Genomic DNA, 17193 nt, shown 5'->3' on the forward strand with positions numbered 1-17193 from the left:
ATGGTCTCAAAATTGACATACCCTCCTCAATTTGCAAAGGGACTTTTTTGGTTCTTGTTGTCTAACAGAAGTACTACATCATTTAGCTTTTTTCTTTTCCTTTTGGTGGAATTATTATTTGTGCCAACAATTGGAAAATTATGAATAAACGAGTTAGGCTACTAATGCCACAATCCCATTCAGCATGTTATCTGGAAACAGAACATACGGTTTATCATCGGTAGAACTTGTGATTTCTCATTAGCATATACACTAGTCTACATATCTTCTACGGCAAAACCCGCTATTAAATAGCCTACACGTTGTCGACAGCTCTCTTCCGTTGTTAATAAAACGCTACAGAAGTAGAATATGCAGATTAATTCATGAAATGATGTGAATGTGATTTATTTAGGCCCATTTATTTTGCGGACATGGGGGGCCACTGCCGATGAGGGCTATTCGAGGTGAGATTTGCATTCACCAGTAGGGCCTAAACATTGGTTCCATCCTTTGTATCGTGTTTCATACATTTTCCTGTTTGAATTGATTATCATTATTGAGATATCTGTTTGGTTCTCTTTGATTGATCGTGCACGCTGTTTCGGAAGGCTAGACACAATATTTGAATTCTCGTTTATTTGTGGAATATCTCCCGCAAAATAAATATCATTATCATGTTATAATGTTTCATGTGTTTTTTATGCATTAGTAAATCTTCTTTGAAAATAATGGTATGAAGATTATGATAGTCTATTAAAATAACAATAATGATCTTATAATAACAGCAACAAAAATAACATTGTTAATAATAATGTAGGCCTAATAATAATTAATTATAAATTATAATCAATAATACAATCAGTTAAATGTCTAAGTAATAATAACAATATGCTAATGGTAATACAATATTTAATAAAAACAATAATAATTACAATTGTGCTAAGTTAGTTTCTTATTTCAAGCATCTGAATATTGGTAATGACCGGTGTCTCGAATTTCGTCCCTTAATTAATCAAATCCTCGGGAGACTAAACTGTCATTTTCGTTGCATTATTGTTATACCCGAAGAATCGTGTAGGCACACCCAAATTAGAGTATAGCCTATAACCAGCCATAACAAGTGAATATCCTGCCTTTCCAAAAATGTATTGCTGACTCTTATCGAATATGGCTACAGTTTACAATTTGTGATATGTTTGTAATAATGTTTGCAATAAGTCAACAATACTAATTATGAATTATTTCAAAAGCAATCCTTATAGAGGAGATGGCTTCTCTGCTGCATTTTTCTGTTTCAATATGCCACATACCGGCAGGTAATCTTGATTTGACCAAGCTTTCAAAGAAGGCAAAGTGTACAACCTCGTCCACTATTTTGACAATCATGCCGAGAAGTGCACACAGCATTCCTTTATGTTCAACAGAAACTATGAGATAAATCCAAAAATATTTGCGCTGGTTCTAATCCACTCAATAAAATATTTTTAAGAAATGAACTTGGTAATTTTAGTTTATGGTAGTTTTAGCAGGGTAGTATTTATGGAAGGATGCACTTTAAACGTGTTATTATTCCTTAATAGTTCAATGTTCGATGGAAACATACGTCTTAGTGTTTGCAAATAATTTTACTTGATGCAATCACTTCTTCTTATTTGTTTGGGTTTCCTATAATAGTCACAAGGCTGGTAATTCATAATATTCATATTTTTGTCTTTTATGGAATGCATGTTTTCATTTACCGTCTTTCTTAATTTTGTATGTTTTTCTTGTGGCCCTTGGTGCCCAACTAAACACAGAAGTAAGTATTCGTGGACCCTGATCCATTGACTAACGGAAAACATTTTGTTTTGAGCGCCATCTCATGGTAGAATAGTAATTGTTGTACATTCAACAGTGCGTGTAACTTTCCAATGTGCCAGTATAAACCAGCATAAGTTATGTGCCTTCATATCTCCAAAGTATGAAAACGGATAACTTATCTCTTAAATAATAATAAATAAATGTATATCTCTGGAAATTGATTACGAATTAGTCCCCAGAATGAATTACCCAACCTACTGTACCTAGGCCTTCATACCAATAATAAACCATCCGTTTCAACCAGCTCTCAATCATATAAATGTAATCTCAACATGAATCTCCAAGTGAATGATAGTGTCTCTCTCTCATCAGTGGCATTCAGCCAATGTGCATATGGGTTTGTCTCACCTCTGGCTTGACTTTCTTCTCCCAGTACGGGGAATGGCTCTTTTCCCCTCATCTTTCTCCCTGATTCTCCATGCTCATTCTTCATGCAGTCCCCCTAAACTATGGATGAAGATGCAGCATGAGTATGGGTGCCATGTTTAAAATAACTTGCAATTTGTAAACATATGTTCTCAATAACTCCTGTTGACAGTGTACTCAAATGTAGGTCCAAATATAAGGCATGAGGCATTGGGGTGTATGTGTAAAAGCAAACTCACAAATCATGTAATAAATCCATGGTATTAAAGACTTACATATCAGCTTTGAAATATATTTATTTAAATGTGTAGCCAGAGAAAATAATGTATTCCCTGTAGGCAAAAATGCATTAAAGGCTGGTTGCAATCGCGCAAAGAGCACAAACATACTGTACAGTAGCCACATACGCAACATTCAGCATCACATCATGAACACATTTCAACACTATAGACTAGAAAAGCAGCTAGCTCATGATGAGAACAAATGCTTACAGGTATTCTACATTCACTGTTTCTCTGTATCCAGGCCTCAGGATTTTGCCTCCACACTCTTGAAGCCGACAGCATCCGCTCTCTATCTCCCTCTCTGTCTTTGTCTTTCCACCATTTCTGGCTAACACTGGTTTTCTGTGAATTCTTATCATGTCATCATATAAAGGTACATTCAAGAGTGAGATAAAACTTGAGTAATAATAGTATCAGTTCTCACTCTTAATACCGCTAAGGTTAGTCCTGAGCTGTCTCGTTGGGTCGCACCCAATCACAGTGAAACACATCTCATTTTGGTTTTGACTAAATCGTTTAGCTGTCTTTTTGGGGGGGATTATTTGCTGCTGTTGACTTAACATACAGTACACCTGGATGACCCTTCACACCCACAGTTTTACAGTATAAGAAGTTAGATTGTCTTTTATGAGGCAGGGAGGCAGTACACCTGGATGACCCTTCACACCCACAGTTTTACAGTATAAGAAGTTAGATTGTCTTTTATGAGGCAGGGAGGCAATACACCTGATTGACTCATATACAGACAATTAGAAATGTGATTATTTGTTAGTTAGGCAGTTAGTTTAAAGGCAGAGTTTGGATATCGAGCCCCTAGCTGCTGGCTGGGAATGGAGGGCTCAGTCAGTCAGTCAGTTAGTTGTGCTGTGGTGTGTTGTGTTGTGGAGGGAGTGAGACGGCTCTTAAGGGGGCAGAGGCAGCAGTGTTCAGTACTACAGCACGTTGACTCTTAAGGGGACAGTGCATTTACAGTATTCACATCACGCTGACTCTGTCGCTGAGGGCCGCCATGGAGTCCACCTCCTCTGACTCGTGGTCAGGCTCCACCCCTTCGCTAACGTCGGCGTGTGGGTTGACGAGGTGGGCGGGGTACGTCAGGCCGTGCTGCTCAGCGTGGCGTTCCCAGCGGGTGTCATCGCTCTCATGCGTGACGTAGCGCTCGTGCATCTTCCATTCTAGGCCACGTAGGTCCAGCCACATTTGGTAGTCCTGAGAAGGGCATCATTAGCAGGGACACAGTAGTTAGCATTAGCCTAAGGTTTCAATTGTATTCTTTTGATTGTGTAAAAAAAAAAATGTGTAGGATTTTTTGCAGCTGTTGGATGACAAACTCATGTCTCTCATCTCTCTTGCTGTAGGGCTTACCTGTATCCAGGAGTGTCTGAGAGACTTAGTGTAGCCAAGGGGGTCTGACAGACTTAGTGTAGCCAGGGGGGTCTGACAGACTTACCGTAGCCAAGGGGATCTGACAGACTTAGTGTAGCCAGGGGGGGGTCTGACAGACTTACCGTAGCCAAGGTGGTCTGACAGACTTACCGTAGCCAAGGGGGTCTGACAGACTTAGTGTAGCCAGGGGGGTCTGACAGACTTAGTGTAGCCAGGGGGGTCTGACAGACTTAGTGTAGCCAGGGGGGTCTGACAGACTTACCGTAGCCAGGGGGGTCTGACAGACTTAGTGTAGCCAGGGGGATCTGACAGACTTACCGTAGCCAGGGGGGTCTGACAGACTTAGTGTAGCCAGGGGGGTCTGACAGACTTAAGTGTAGCCAGGGGGATCTGACAGACTTAGTGTAGCCAGGGGGGTCTGACAGACTTAGTGTAGCCAGGGGGATCTGACAGACTTAAGTGTAGCCAGGGGGATCTGACAGACTTAGTGTAGCCAGGGGGGTCTGACAGACTTAGTGTAGCCAGGGGGGTCTGACAGACTTAGTGTAGCCAGGGGGATCTGACAGACTTAGTGTAGCCAGGGGGGTCTGACAGACTTAAGTGTAGCCAGGGGGATCTGACAGACTTAGTGTAGCCAGGGGGGTCTGACAGACTTAAGTGTAGCCAGGGGGGTCTGACAGACTTAGTGTAGCCAAGGGGGTCTGACAGACTTAGTGTAGCCAGGGGGGTCTGACAGACTTACCGTAGCCAAGGGGGTCTGACAGACTTACCGTAGCCAAGGGGGTCTGACAGACTTAGTGTAGCCAGGGGGGTCTGACAGACTTAGTGTAGCCAGGGGGGTCTGACAGACTTAGTGTAGCCAGGGGGGTCTGACAGACTTAGTGTAGCCAGGGGGATCTGACAGACTTACCGTAGCCAGGGGTCTGACAGACTTAGTGTAGCCAGGGGGGTCTGACAGACTTAAGTGTAGCCAGGGGGGTCTGACAGACTTAGTGTAGCCAGGGGGGTCTGACAGACTTAGTGTAGCCATGGGGGGTCTGACAGACTTAGTGTAGCCATGGGGGTCTGACAGACTTAGTGTAGCCAGGGGGATCTGACAGACTTAAGTGTAGCCAGGGGATCTGACAGACTTAGTGTAGCCAGGGGGGTCTGACAGACTTAGTGTAGCCAGGGGGGTCTGACAGACTTAGTGTAGCCAGGGGATCTGACAGACTTAGTGTAGCCAGGGGTCTGACAGACTTAAGTGTAGCCAGGGGGATCTGACAGACTTAGTGTAGCCAGGGGGTCTGACAGACTTAAGTGTAGCCAGGGGTCTGACAGACTTAGTGTAGCCAAGGGGTCTGACAGACTTAGTGTAGCCAGGGGGTCTGACAGACTTAGACAAGGGGGTCTGACAGACTTACCGTAGCCAAGGGGGTCTGACAGACTTAGTGTAGCCAGGGGGTCTGACAGACTTAGTGTAGCCAGGGGGTCTGACAGACTTAGTGTAGCCAGGGGTCTGACAGACTTAGTGTAGCCAGGGGATCTGACAGACTTACCGTAGCCAGGGGTCTGACAGACTTAGTGTAGCCAGGGGGTCTGACAGACTTAGTGTAGCCAGGGGGTCTGACAGACTTAGTGTAGCCAGGGGGTCTGACAGACTTAGTGTAGCCAGGGGGTCTGACAGACTTAGTGTAGCCAGGGGATCTGACAGACTTAGTGTAGCCAGGGGGTCTGACAGACTTAAGTGTAGCCAGGGGATCTGACAGACTTAGTGTAGCCAGGGGGTCTGACAGACTTAAGTGTAGCCAGGGGGGTCTGACAGACTTAGTGTAGCCAAGGGGTCTGACAGACTTAGTGTAGCCAGGGGTCTGACAGACTTACCGTAGCCAAGGGGTCTGACAGACTTACCGTAGCCAGGGGGTCTGACAGACTTAGTGTAGCCAGGGGGTCTGACAGACTTAGTGTAGCCAGGGGGTCTGACAGACTTAGTGTAGCCAGGGGGGTCTGACAGACTTAGTGTAGCCAGGGGGATCTGACAGACTTACCGTAGCCAGGGGGGTCTGACAGACTTAGTGTAGCCAGGGGGGTCTGACAGACTTAAGTGTAGCCAGGGGGGTCTGACAGACTTAGTGTAGCCAGGGGGGTCTGACAGACTTAGTGTAGCCATGGGGGGTCTGACAGACTTAGTGTAGCCATGGGGGGTCTGACAGACTTAGTGTAGCCAGGGGGGTCTGACAGACTTAGTGTAGCCATGGGGGGTCTGACAGACTTAGTGTAGCCATGGGGGGTCTGACAGACTTAGTGTAGACAGGGGGGTCTGACAGACTTAGTGTAGCCATGGGGGGTCTGACAGACTTAGTGTAGCCAGGGGGGTCTGACAGACTTAGTGTAGCCATGGGGGGTCTGACAGACTTACTGTGGCCGGCCTCCCGAGTGGCGCAGTGGTCTAAGGCACTGCAACGCAGTGCTAGCTGTGCCACTAGATATTCTGGGTTTGAGTCCAGGCTCTGTCACAGCCGGCCACGACTGGGAGACGCATAGGGCGGCGCACAATTGGCCCAGTGTTGTCCGGATTAGGGGAGGGTTTGGCAGGCAGGGATGTCCTTGTTCCATCGTACACTAGCGACTCCTGTGGCGGGCCGGGCGCTGTGCACACTGACACGATCGCCAGGAGCACGTGTTTCCTCCGACACATTGGTGCGGCTGGCTTCTGGGTTAAGTGGGCATTGCGTCAAGAAGCAGTGCGGCTTATTGCAGCGAGGAGACAAGACTGTAACTACCAATTGGATACCATGAAATTGGGAAGAAAACGGGGTTAAAAAATAAAAATGAAAAAATTATATAAAATACTTACTGTAGCCATGGATGGCTGACAGACTTATCCAAATACAATAAGTCTTCTTACTCCTTTGTGATATGTACAGTACCATTTTATTTATTTGATCTGTTACATTGTCTGTTAAATCTCTAATTTAAAGGAGTTTCCCCCCCCCACGTTGTAGACACACTGTACTAGTATAGGCCCAGTGCACTACTTTTGTGATTTTTTGTATTACTGTTTACCATCATTTCTAATTTGAGTCTGATGACTATTTGAACAAAATAGTTGACCTGATAATACTTGTGGAATATAAAAATACTTGCTTGATATACAATACCAGTCAAAAGTTTGGACACACCTACTTATTCAAGGGTTTTTCTTTATTTTTACTATGTTCTACATTGTAGAATAATAGTGAAGAGATCAAAAGTATGAAACAACCCATACGGAATCATGTAGTAACCAAAATAGTGTTTAACAAATGAAAACAAGCCTCTCGGGTGGCGCAGCGGTTAAGGGTGCTGTACTGCAGCGCCAGCTGTGCCATCAGAGACTCTGGGTTCGCGCCCAGGCTCTGTCGTAACCGGCCGCAACCGGGAGGTCTGTGGGGCGATGCACAATTGGCCTAGCGTCGTCCGGGCTAGGGAGGGCTTGGCCGGTAGGCTGGCTTCCGGGTTGGATGCGCGCGCTGTGTTAAGAAGCAGTGCCTTCGGGAGATGTAGCGATGAGACAAGATAGTAGTTACTAAAAACAACTGGATACCATGAAATTGGGGAGAAAAAGGGGTAAAATTCAAACAAAAAAAAACGAAAACATATTTAATATTTGAGATTCTACGAAGTAGCCACCCTTTGCCTTGATGACACCTTTGCACACTCTTGGCATTCTCTCAACCAGCTTCATGAGGTAGTCACCTGGAATGCATTTCAATTAACGGGTGTGCCTTGTTAACTTGTGGAATTTCTTTCCTTCTTAATGCCTTTGAGCCAATCAGTTGTGTTGTGAGAAGGTAGGGTAGGTATTCAGATAGCCCTATTTGGTAAAAGACCAAGTCCATATTATGGCAAGAACAGCTCAAATAAGCAAAGAGAAACGACAGTCCATCATTACTTTAAGACATGAAAGTCAGTCAATGAGGAAAATTGAGGAGGAAAGTTTCTTTCCAGTGCAGTCGCAAAAACCATCAAGCGCTATGATGAAACTAGCTCTCACGAGGACCGCCACAGGAAAGGAAGACCCAGAGTTACCTCTGCTGCAGAGGATAAGTTCAATAGAGTTACCAGCCTCAGATTGCAACCCAAATAAACGCTTCACAGAGTTCAAGTATCAGACACATCTCAGCATCAACTGTTCAGAGGAGTCTGCATGAATCAAGCCTTCGTGGTCGAATTTCTGCAAAGAAACCACTACTAAAGGACACCAATAAGAAGGAGAGACTTGCTTGGGCCAAGAAACATGAGCAATGGACATTAGCCCGGTGGAAATCTGACCTTTGGTCTGATGAGTCCAAATTTGAGATTTTTGGTTCCAACCGCCATGTCTTTGTGAGACAGCTGATCTCCGCATGTGTGGTTTCACCGTGAAGCATGGAGGAGGAGGTGTGATGGTTTGGGGGTGCTTTGCTGGTGACACTGTCAGTGATTTATTTAGAATTCAAGGCACACTTAACCAGCATGGCTACCACAACATTCTGGCTGTGTAAGGGCTATTTGACCAAGAAGGAGAGTGATGGAGTGTTGCATCAGATGACCTGGCCTCCACAATCACCCAGACTCAACCCAATTGAGATGGTTTAGGATGAGTTGAACCACAGACTGACGGAAAAGCAGCCAACAAGTTATCAGCAAATGTGGGAACTTCTTCAAGACTGTTGGAAAAGCATTCCAGGTGATGCTGGTTGAGAGAATGCCAAGAGTGTGCAAAGATGTCATCAAGGCAAAGGGTGGCTATTTGAAGAATATCAAATATACAATATATTTTTTATTTGTATAATACTTTTTTGGTTACTACATGATTCCAAATGTGTTATTTCATCATGTTGATGTCTTCACTATTATTCTATAACATAGAAAATAGTAAAAATAAAGAAAAACCCTTGAATGAGTAGTTGTGTCCAAACTTTTGACAGGTACTGCATGTTATCCAGTTTCTTGAAATACTTCGCAAATGCAACTTCTTTCTACGTGAAAACTGAAAAGTTTCATTCATTCCTTTTCACTAGTGAGTGGATACATTTTCATATGTTCGGTCCCCCATGGGAATCGAACCCACAACCCTAGCATTGCAAGTGCCACACTATACCAACGGAGCCACATCCTCACATCACAAACCACTTATGTCTCAATGTACTCAATTACTGCATTGTGCATTGTTTTTCATCATGGTGATAGAAAGTCTATAGGTCCAAACCTAGATAACCAGCCTATGTACAATGCAGTAACATACCTTTACATTAAGTGGTTTGTAAGGATAGTAATTTAATATTGCACAAAAAGTGATGTTATTTGATCAAGAAAACGATTTAATTTGATGTGGATGTTTTGTGTGTTTGCCCATAACTTTGCACCTTTTGATGTAAATCTTTGAGGAAAGGGTTTTGTTCTTTCTGGATTCCATTAGAGTGACAATAGCAGAGAAAGGGGCATGGGAACTACTCGTACAATATCAACTATTGAATCCTGTTCTTAATTATACAACTAAGTGGAGATGCAGATTTTTTTCTCTCCATGCATTACAGACATCTATAATATCAGTGGAGGCTGCTGAGGGGAGGACGGCTCATAATAATAGCTGAAACGGAGGAAATGGAATGGCATCAAACACATGGAAACTATATGTTTGATGTATGTGATACCATTCCACTCATTCCGCTTCAGCCATTGCCACGAGCCTGTCCTCCCCAATTAAGGTCCACCAACCTCCTGTGGTCTATATCAGCCCGATAATACTACTAAAGGCCCAGTACTTTTGTGAAAAAATATATATTTTTATGAATATATTTTTTTATTAATATATTTTTAAATTGTGATTTTTCAGGGGGTGCTGCAGCATCCTCAGCACCCATACTTTCCGCAGCTATGGAAGGGTAGCTTAACTGTAGCCAGGGATGGCTGAAAGACAGGCCGAAAATGTCTTCTTTTTAAAACTATTTTGATATATATGCAGTATGGAGTGTACGTAGTAGGGAGAGCTTACCTGTAGCCAGGCATGGCTGAGCGACTTGTCCACGCTGTAGCGCTTCCTCATCTTGACTTGCAGCAAGTTATTAATGAGGTCAATTGCTGGAACAACAAAGCAGGCCGTCAGAGGATAACTCATGGTGGGAAACCTAGAGGATTTGGTGCAGGCCCCTTTCAGAGCCATGCAAGGGCTAATGAGCAAAGCCAACATCATGTTAAGATTATTTCAGGGGTCATGGTTCTCTGAGTCCCAGTTGGGATTCTTGACCTTTAGGCCACTCCTCTATAGTACCAGGGATCGCTTGGCATTATGCACATGAATAGGCTGCAACAAGAATTGGTTCTCTCTCTCACACTCTCTCTCTTCCCCCCTCTGTCTATTCCTCCCTCTCTCAAGCACACACACACTCTCCCTCTGTTGCTTTCTCTTCCCTCTGTCTCACTCACACACACACACACACACACACACACACACACACACACACACACACACACACACACACTCTCTCTCTCTCTCGCTCTCACACACTTTCTTTCCTTCCTTTTCCATCTCTCGGACAATGACGCATGCCATCCGCTCAATTCAATAGCAGCATAGTTGTTGGGGCCAGGATATGTGTTGTATGCTTTCAAAGTGGTTTTGTGAGCCACTGAGCACTAGAGGTGAGAAAACTTGTGATAAGAGAGGTTCCTATGCTAGACAGGCCCTAACACAAATCAATTCTAAAAAATCTGCAGACTCCCTCAGATAAACATAAAACTGACTCACTGACCTCGTAAATGCATGTATTCATGTGAAAACATATATATTTTTTAATTTATCATTCGTCTCTGTGTTTCATAATTTCTTTTCAATTTGCAAGAGGCTGAATGTATCTCACCGGAGAAAGCATCTGAGTGAGCGAAACACCGTCCCTCTGTTTCTGTATGTGTATGACATCTATCTGATTCTGTCTGGTCCTAAAGAGTATGACATTGTTGCCCCCTGTACCATTGAATGCAAGGGAAGCCAGTGAGCATTTGGCCTCCCTTGACAAAAAAGTATAAAATAATAGCCAATCAGCTTTGAGCTAAACTGAGCGAGCACAACAGTGAATGGTCCTGGCACACCAAAAAAAGTGTCAAGGGAAGCCAGTTTGGATTTTGCTTCACTCCTATCACATCGCTTAAAAAGAAATGCGTAATTGACAGAAACAACTTAAATTGTTGCATCTAGTTGTGTTGTGTTCCTCCGGTGGCGAGATAAAATTGTCCCTTTCCTAAATTAGCCATGGATGGAGGTAGGGATTTGGGCCTGTGATTTTACTTCATTCTCAGTCCTGGCCAATGATTATAATGCTGATTAGAATCCAACCATAAATTCATACATTGTGCCCCTGGACTGAGAGGACGGAAGTTCAATATGTAGCTAGATGTTGAATGCTAATGTAAACTAGAGCAAACAACGCAATTATCACAACACATAGGTTGGAATATGGCTTTTCTTTCTGGCTAGGGTTCCCCAGTGATTTTACCAACGCACCGCTACTAAATCAGATTATCATAAAAGGCATTCTGACCGTGTAGCAAACATTCACTATATGATTACAAAATCCAACAGAGACTCAGGAAGAGGCTATTCTAGTCTGATTTTCCGAGTAATGATGTATCATTCCAACACAACTATATCAAATATTATTTTACAGTAAAGGAGTTATCACAGTAATGCATGAGTCATTGCTGCTCGGCAGACACCCACCTTCCTGGGACACCTTCTTCCAGGGGTTGGGTGGGTACATGAAGGCAGCATTCTGGATCTGGTCGTGAATGTCCTCGTCCTCGTTGAAGGGGAAGGTGCCGCTGAGGCTGACGTAGATGATGACCCCCACAGACCACATGTCCAGGGAGCGGTTGTAGCCTTTATTCCTCAGGACCTCAGGGGCCAGGTAGGCCGGAGTGCCCACCACTGACCGACGGAAAGACTTCTCTCCAATGATGCGGGCAAAGCCAAAGTCGCACAACTTCACCTGAGACACAGATAGGGTGTGTCTCAAATTATATCAGTGACGTTTGAGACAAGGTCATGTGTGGTAGTGAATATTACACTAGATTCCCCACTATGTTGGGAATATCAGTGACGTTTGAGACAAGGTCATGTGTGGTAGTAAATATTACACTAGATTCCCCACTATGTTGGGAATATCAGTGACGTTTGAGACAAGGTCATGTGTGGTAGTGAATATTACACTAGATTCCCCACTATGTTGGGAATATCAGTGACGTTTGAGACAAGGTCATGTGTGGTAGTTAATATTACACAAGATTCCCCACTATGTTGGGAATATCAGTGACGTTTGAGACAAGGTCATGTGTGGTAGTGAATATTACACAAGATTCCCCACTATGTTGGGAATATCAGTGACGTTTGAGACAAGGTCATGTGTGGTAGTGAATATTACACTGCCACAGTTCCAAGTCTCGTATTCACGTGAACATGAGAAAGTGCGGTGGTAATCAAGGGTTTCCTACTAGAGTAACTGGACTAAGACTTGTTAGAGAAGGCTAATACATAACATCCTGTATGTTCGCCATCCAAACAGTTGGTTCCACAGACATAATAATAATCAGCTGGCAAGGATTACCCAAAAGGCCACTTAACGTTATCACACTGTCTGTTCCACATGGACACGATATGGTCTACAGACGATTTACTGTAGCTACAGAAATCTACCAAAATAGACTTTGGCAAGACTGCAGAGGATGTCAGTTCTCAGCACTATAATGACGCCAGTGATGTTGCCAGAGGATGTCAGTTCTCAGCACTATAATGACGCCAGTGATGTTGCCAGAGGATGTCAGTTCTCAGCACTATAATGACGCCAGTGATGTTGCCAGAGGATGTCAGTTCTCAGCACTATAATGACGCCAGTGATGTTGCCAGAGCATATTTGGGGAAATGAAATACAGATATATAAGAACGGACTCTCTTTCTTCCCTTTCAGAAGATATTTGTTGTAAATAACACAAATGCAATTTGTTTAACACCCATCCAATGCCTGGCCATGCCTAAGACAGTGACTCATAGTACAGTACAGACAGAGCAGTACTGGGCTATGGCTATGGAGAGAAGGGCAGTATAATTGGGAGTGTATCATTAAAATCAAGAGACATAGAACATTGTAGAGACACTGAGCGTGCAGTTTCCATAATCATCCACATTATCTTAGAGTAGACTGATAGATGAATGTCTGTTTATGTCTGTGAAACTGATGTTTCTGTTTTGGCTTGTTTGGAGGATGAGCTGGAGGTTTTCTTACTTGTGGAAAAGCGTCTGCGGACGCCAGTAGGACGTTTTCTGGTTTGAGATCACAATGGACGATATTCTTGAAGTGGAGATGACGAAGAGCCTGAAGAATCTGAAAAATATTTGAAATGAATGATTTGTACACGGTGAATGATTACTTTAATTAGGGATGATTAAAAGATTTAATATAATCTGGTCATTTGCATTTATATACTGTCAAACATTACTGAAATGAGCTAAATCAGCAGCACACTGACTGTTTCTTGGTAGTCTTAAACAAATCTACTTTTAAACAAAAGCATACAACTCAAACACATGGTTATGGGCTTTAAAAAAAGAAGACACCTGCACCATGTCAGATATAGAGTTGAAATATATTACATTGAGAGTTTGCATCCTAATATGACACTATATACATCACAGAAGGCTGAAATATAACAAAAATATTTGTTTGACATAGAAACACCAGATTTTCTGCGTTTAAAAACAAATCATGTTTAAAAATATGAATAACATTCCGGCCATGAGGCCACTAGGTAATTTGACTACAGCAAAGAGCAACTAATACATTGCATATCATAGTGAAAAGTGCAACAACACGCGGTTAAACAAATATTATAATATTATTATCAGAAAAATACATAAGCATACCTGTAAACCTTTTACTTCACTCACTGTGTTTCTATACAGTATACAGTATGTGAGTGTCACAGTAAAAGCAGGTGTGTGGCACTGCTACAGCACATCCGTGGATTGTCTGCGAGCGACAACGCGTGTCAGCCAGGGTTACCTGTGAGACGAAGAACTTGGTGATGCGTTCAGGCAGCCTCCCCTTCTCACTGGACAGGATCATCTCCAGCATGTCTCCGTGGAGCTTCTCCATGACAACGAAGACGCGCTCCGGCGTCTCAAACATGCACTCCAGGTTCACTACCCCAGGGTGGTGCAGGTTCTAGGAAGTAAAAAACAGAAACACAGGAGCCTTTTAAAGGAAGCAGGCAGAGAGCTCGACACGCTCTCCAAACACCCACGGTGTTGTCATGATAATAACTTCCTTATTTACCTCCTGAGACAATATCTCTATTTTTGTCTTTAGTTCTGTTGTTTTTCCTCTCATGTGTTCATCATAACGTGTGTCTGGCAACATCTGAGAAAAAGGTTCTAATAGTGTGTGTTTCATAGGAGCACACAGGACCACGCGACTGGTGTGTTTACCTGAAGGATGGCGACCTCATTGCGTAGCTGGCTCTCCTGCTTGGTGGGGAAGCGTAACTTGTCAATGATCTTAATTGCTACATCCCGGCCAGTTTTTCGGTGCTTTCCTGTAGTATGGAGACATTATATTATGGAGAAATCAATGGCAGGTTACAGGTTTAAACAGGTTTTACTTCTCTGAATTAATGACTATCTCAAATACTTTTTCAAAAGATATAAATTGATCTGATGAACACCTTTTAACAATGTACTGCATTATTTCACAATATAATAAACACCTTCTTGGTCATGCAAATATTTTTCTGGCATGAGATCAGGAGAGAATTGTTATAAAAGGCTGTGTCCCTCGTGCAATCAAGTGAACACTTTTTTTTGCCAGGTTATCAGTGTGACAAGGAGGTACAAATGCATCACCTCCATAAACAATCCCAAATTGGCCCGATCCAAGGACTTCATCCGGGAATATCTGATACACTGAGCTGATATCCTGTAGGTGTGAAAATCCAGTCAATGGGTTTAAATATGTATACTGTCACAAATATTTCGTTTTTGGTTTGTCTACAACCATTTTTATCTCTTCTCACATGACAACTTAATACCCACTAATCTCATACACGACTGGAAGAGTTACCCAGAAATATAATTATAACCAGTGGTACTGTGACTAATTATCGAGAGTAGCTATGGCAACTGCTCGGCTGAGTGGGTAATCAAAATCATCTCCATTTGAGCTACTTAGAAGATGATGTCACCTCAGAAATCTAACCACGCATTCAGCTTTTTTCTTTATGTTGAAGGTTGGACAGTCCCAGCCACTGTCATGTCTAGTTTAGTGGATCCATGTCTGTGGAATGTTAAGTTGTCTACTGTCTTTTGTCTATTATTTTTTTTAAATCCTACAAAATCTAAAAAATAATCTAACCATGCAAGAGGAGCAGGCATGACCCGCAATATATTATTACCGCAATATTATATATAATATAGATATATTATGACCAACATTATAGTCACTAAATCTGAAAATAAAAATATACCCAAAGTCGTTCAAATAACGTGAGACCAAATTCTACTTACCACATTCTCTTGGATCTGGCAGTTGGACACTGAAATACTGATTGAAACATCCTCTGTTGGTGTAAGGGAAATGTTAAGAGTATTCCATAAGAGTTAAGAGTATTCCATAAGAGATAAGAGTATTCCATAAGAGTTAAGAGTATTCCATAAGAGTTAAGAGTATTCCATAAGAGTTAAGAGTATTCCATAAGAGTTAATAGTCTTCCATACTATAACCTTGAGAGTGTTCCTTCCTAATGCTGAGTAGGGTTACAAAATTCTGGTAACTTTCCCCAAATTCCCAGAAATCCTGGTTGGAGGCTTTAGGATTTCCTGCCTATTCCCCTCCTGATTCCAGGAATCTTCCAAGCAGGATTTCTGGAAAACCTGGGAATTTTAGGAACGTTACCAGAATTTTTCAACCCTAGTGCTGAGTAAAACAAGGTTGCTTCAATAAAATTACATTCATTTCTATAAGAGTCCATCTATCCAATTAACTCTGCTTATACTTACTGTGGCCACTGTGACGTGACCCGTGTGACAGTCCTTTAGAGATGGCGGGCATGAGGGCATGCTGGATGGCCATCTCCCACATCCTGGCCACATCCGGCCCGACCCCGCTGACCAGCATACTGCTGTGGGCCGACATGCTCCCCGGGCCCTCCGGCCTCGCCAGGTTCTCCCCTACGTAGTAGACCAGGCTGCCCGTGGCGATCTCAAAGCAGTGGGCGTTTGAGCCCTCAGACAGCAAGTTGAAGGTCTTCGCTGGGTCCAGAGACAACACCTCTGACAACGGAATTTCCTGCCACACAGCAGAGGTAGTATTGCTGTTTGCTGTTTGGGGACTAGGCCGGGTTACTGTCAAGTGCTTTGTGACAACAGCTGTTGTACAAAGTGCTTTATGAAATACATTTGATTGATTGTTGTAGTAGCGTCGTTTTACAGTGGTTAGAGCACTTGCATTTCAATATAAACATGATATTTCAGTCTGATCAATCTTGGTCCATTAACTTCAGTTCTTAGGTTCCATTCACCCTTCACCCATAATAATCTATATAACATTTCAATTGATTTCTTACCTTGTAGTATTTGCTGCCTGTGTCATTCTGGAAAAGGGTGATGCATTTGCTGTCCAGCCTCCAGTAGTGTCTTTTCCTCTGAAGTGGAAACAGATAGAGAGCCTTGCACAGACTGGGACTACATAACATATTTTCCTGGTGGGTTCCCCCTCTTGGCAATGGGGGTTTCCCATCTACTCATACAGCATCTATTATGCCATAGGTCAGTGCCCATAGCAGATTTGACTAAATGAAAACAACATTTAACATTTAAAAGACATGCATTCACAAAATAACTTACACAAAACACACAAAACATTACAAATAAACACAGAAAAGATGATGAAGTCTATAAAATGGCAGAACATTAGTGTTGCAAATTTTCAGTATATTTTCCAAAATGTGCAGGTTTTCCAGAAATCATGGAATTTTGCCACTCTACAGCAGATTGATTAGTTGGTGTGATAAAAATACATTAATATAATCAGACTTACCAGAGTGTCTTTGCTGCTGAAGTGCACTAGCCAACCTTCCTTCATGATATTGCTACTTTTCCTCTTGGTGTTTTTGACTGACTGGACCACTCGCATAAGTGGGATGTTGTTGCTAGTAGATGGGCTTTGAAATGAAGGGAGTCAAACATAAAAACTCTGGCCGTGTGAATGCTTTTCTTCTCAACTTCAAGACTCAGTTACGGTTACGGATTGGGTCAGGGTTGAGCTGA

The 17193-nt window shown here is 42.9% G+C and overlaps 1 protein-coding gene across 1 annotated transcript in view; it reads right to left on the reverse strand.

Moving 5' to 3' along the window:
• Nucleotides 1-2486: 2486 nt before the first annotated feature.
• Nucleotides 2487-17193, reverse strand: part of LOC115138685 (serine/threonine-protein kinase D1-like) — a 53332-nt gene continuing 38625 nt past the window's right edge. Inside the window, 11 exon segments of the mRNA XM_065025077.1 lie at nucleotides 2487-3701; nucleotides 9877-9962; nucleotides 11599-11866; nucleotides 13157-13255; nucleotides 13934-14095; nucleotides 14359-14465; nucleotides 14773-14845; nucleotides 15433-15485; nucleotides 15925-16213; nucleotides 16491-16568; nucleotides 16964-17087. Coding sequence (XP_064881149.1) covers nucleotides 3468-3701; nucleotides 9877-9962; nucleotides 11599-11866; nucleotides 13157-13255; nucleotides 13934-14095; nucleotides 14359-14465; nucleotides 14773-14845; nucleotides 15433-15485; nucleotides 15925-16213; nucleotides 16491-16568; nucleotides 16964-17087 — 1573 coding nt within the window. The 3' untranslated portion in view covers nucleotides 2487-3467.

The sequence above is a fragment of the Oncorhynchus nerka genome, linkage group LG12 (assembly GCF_034236695.1).
Source record: "Oncorhynchus nerka isolate Pitt River linkage group LG12, Oner_Uvic_2.0, whole genome shotgun sequence".
Classification (NCBI taxonomy): Eukaryota; Metazoa; Chordata; class Actinopteri; order Salmoniformes; family Salmonidae; genus Oncorhynchus; species Oncorhynchus nerka.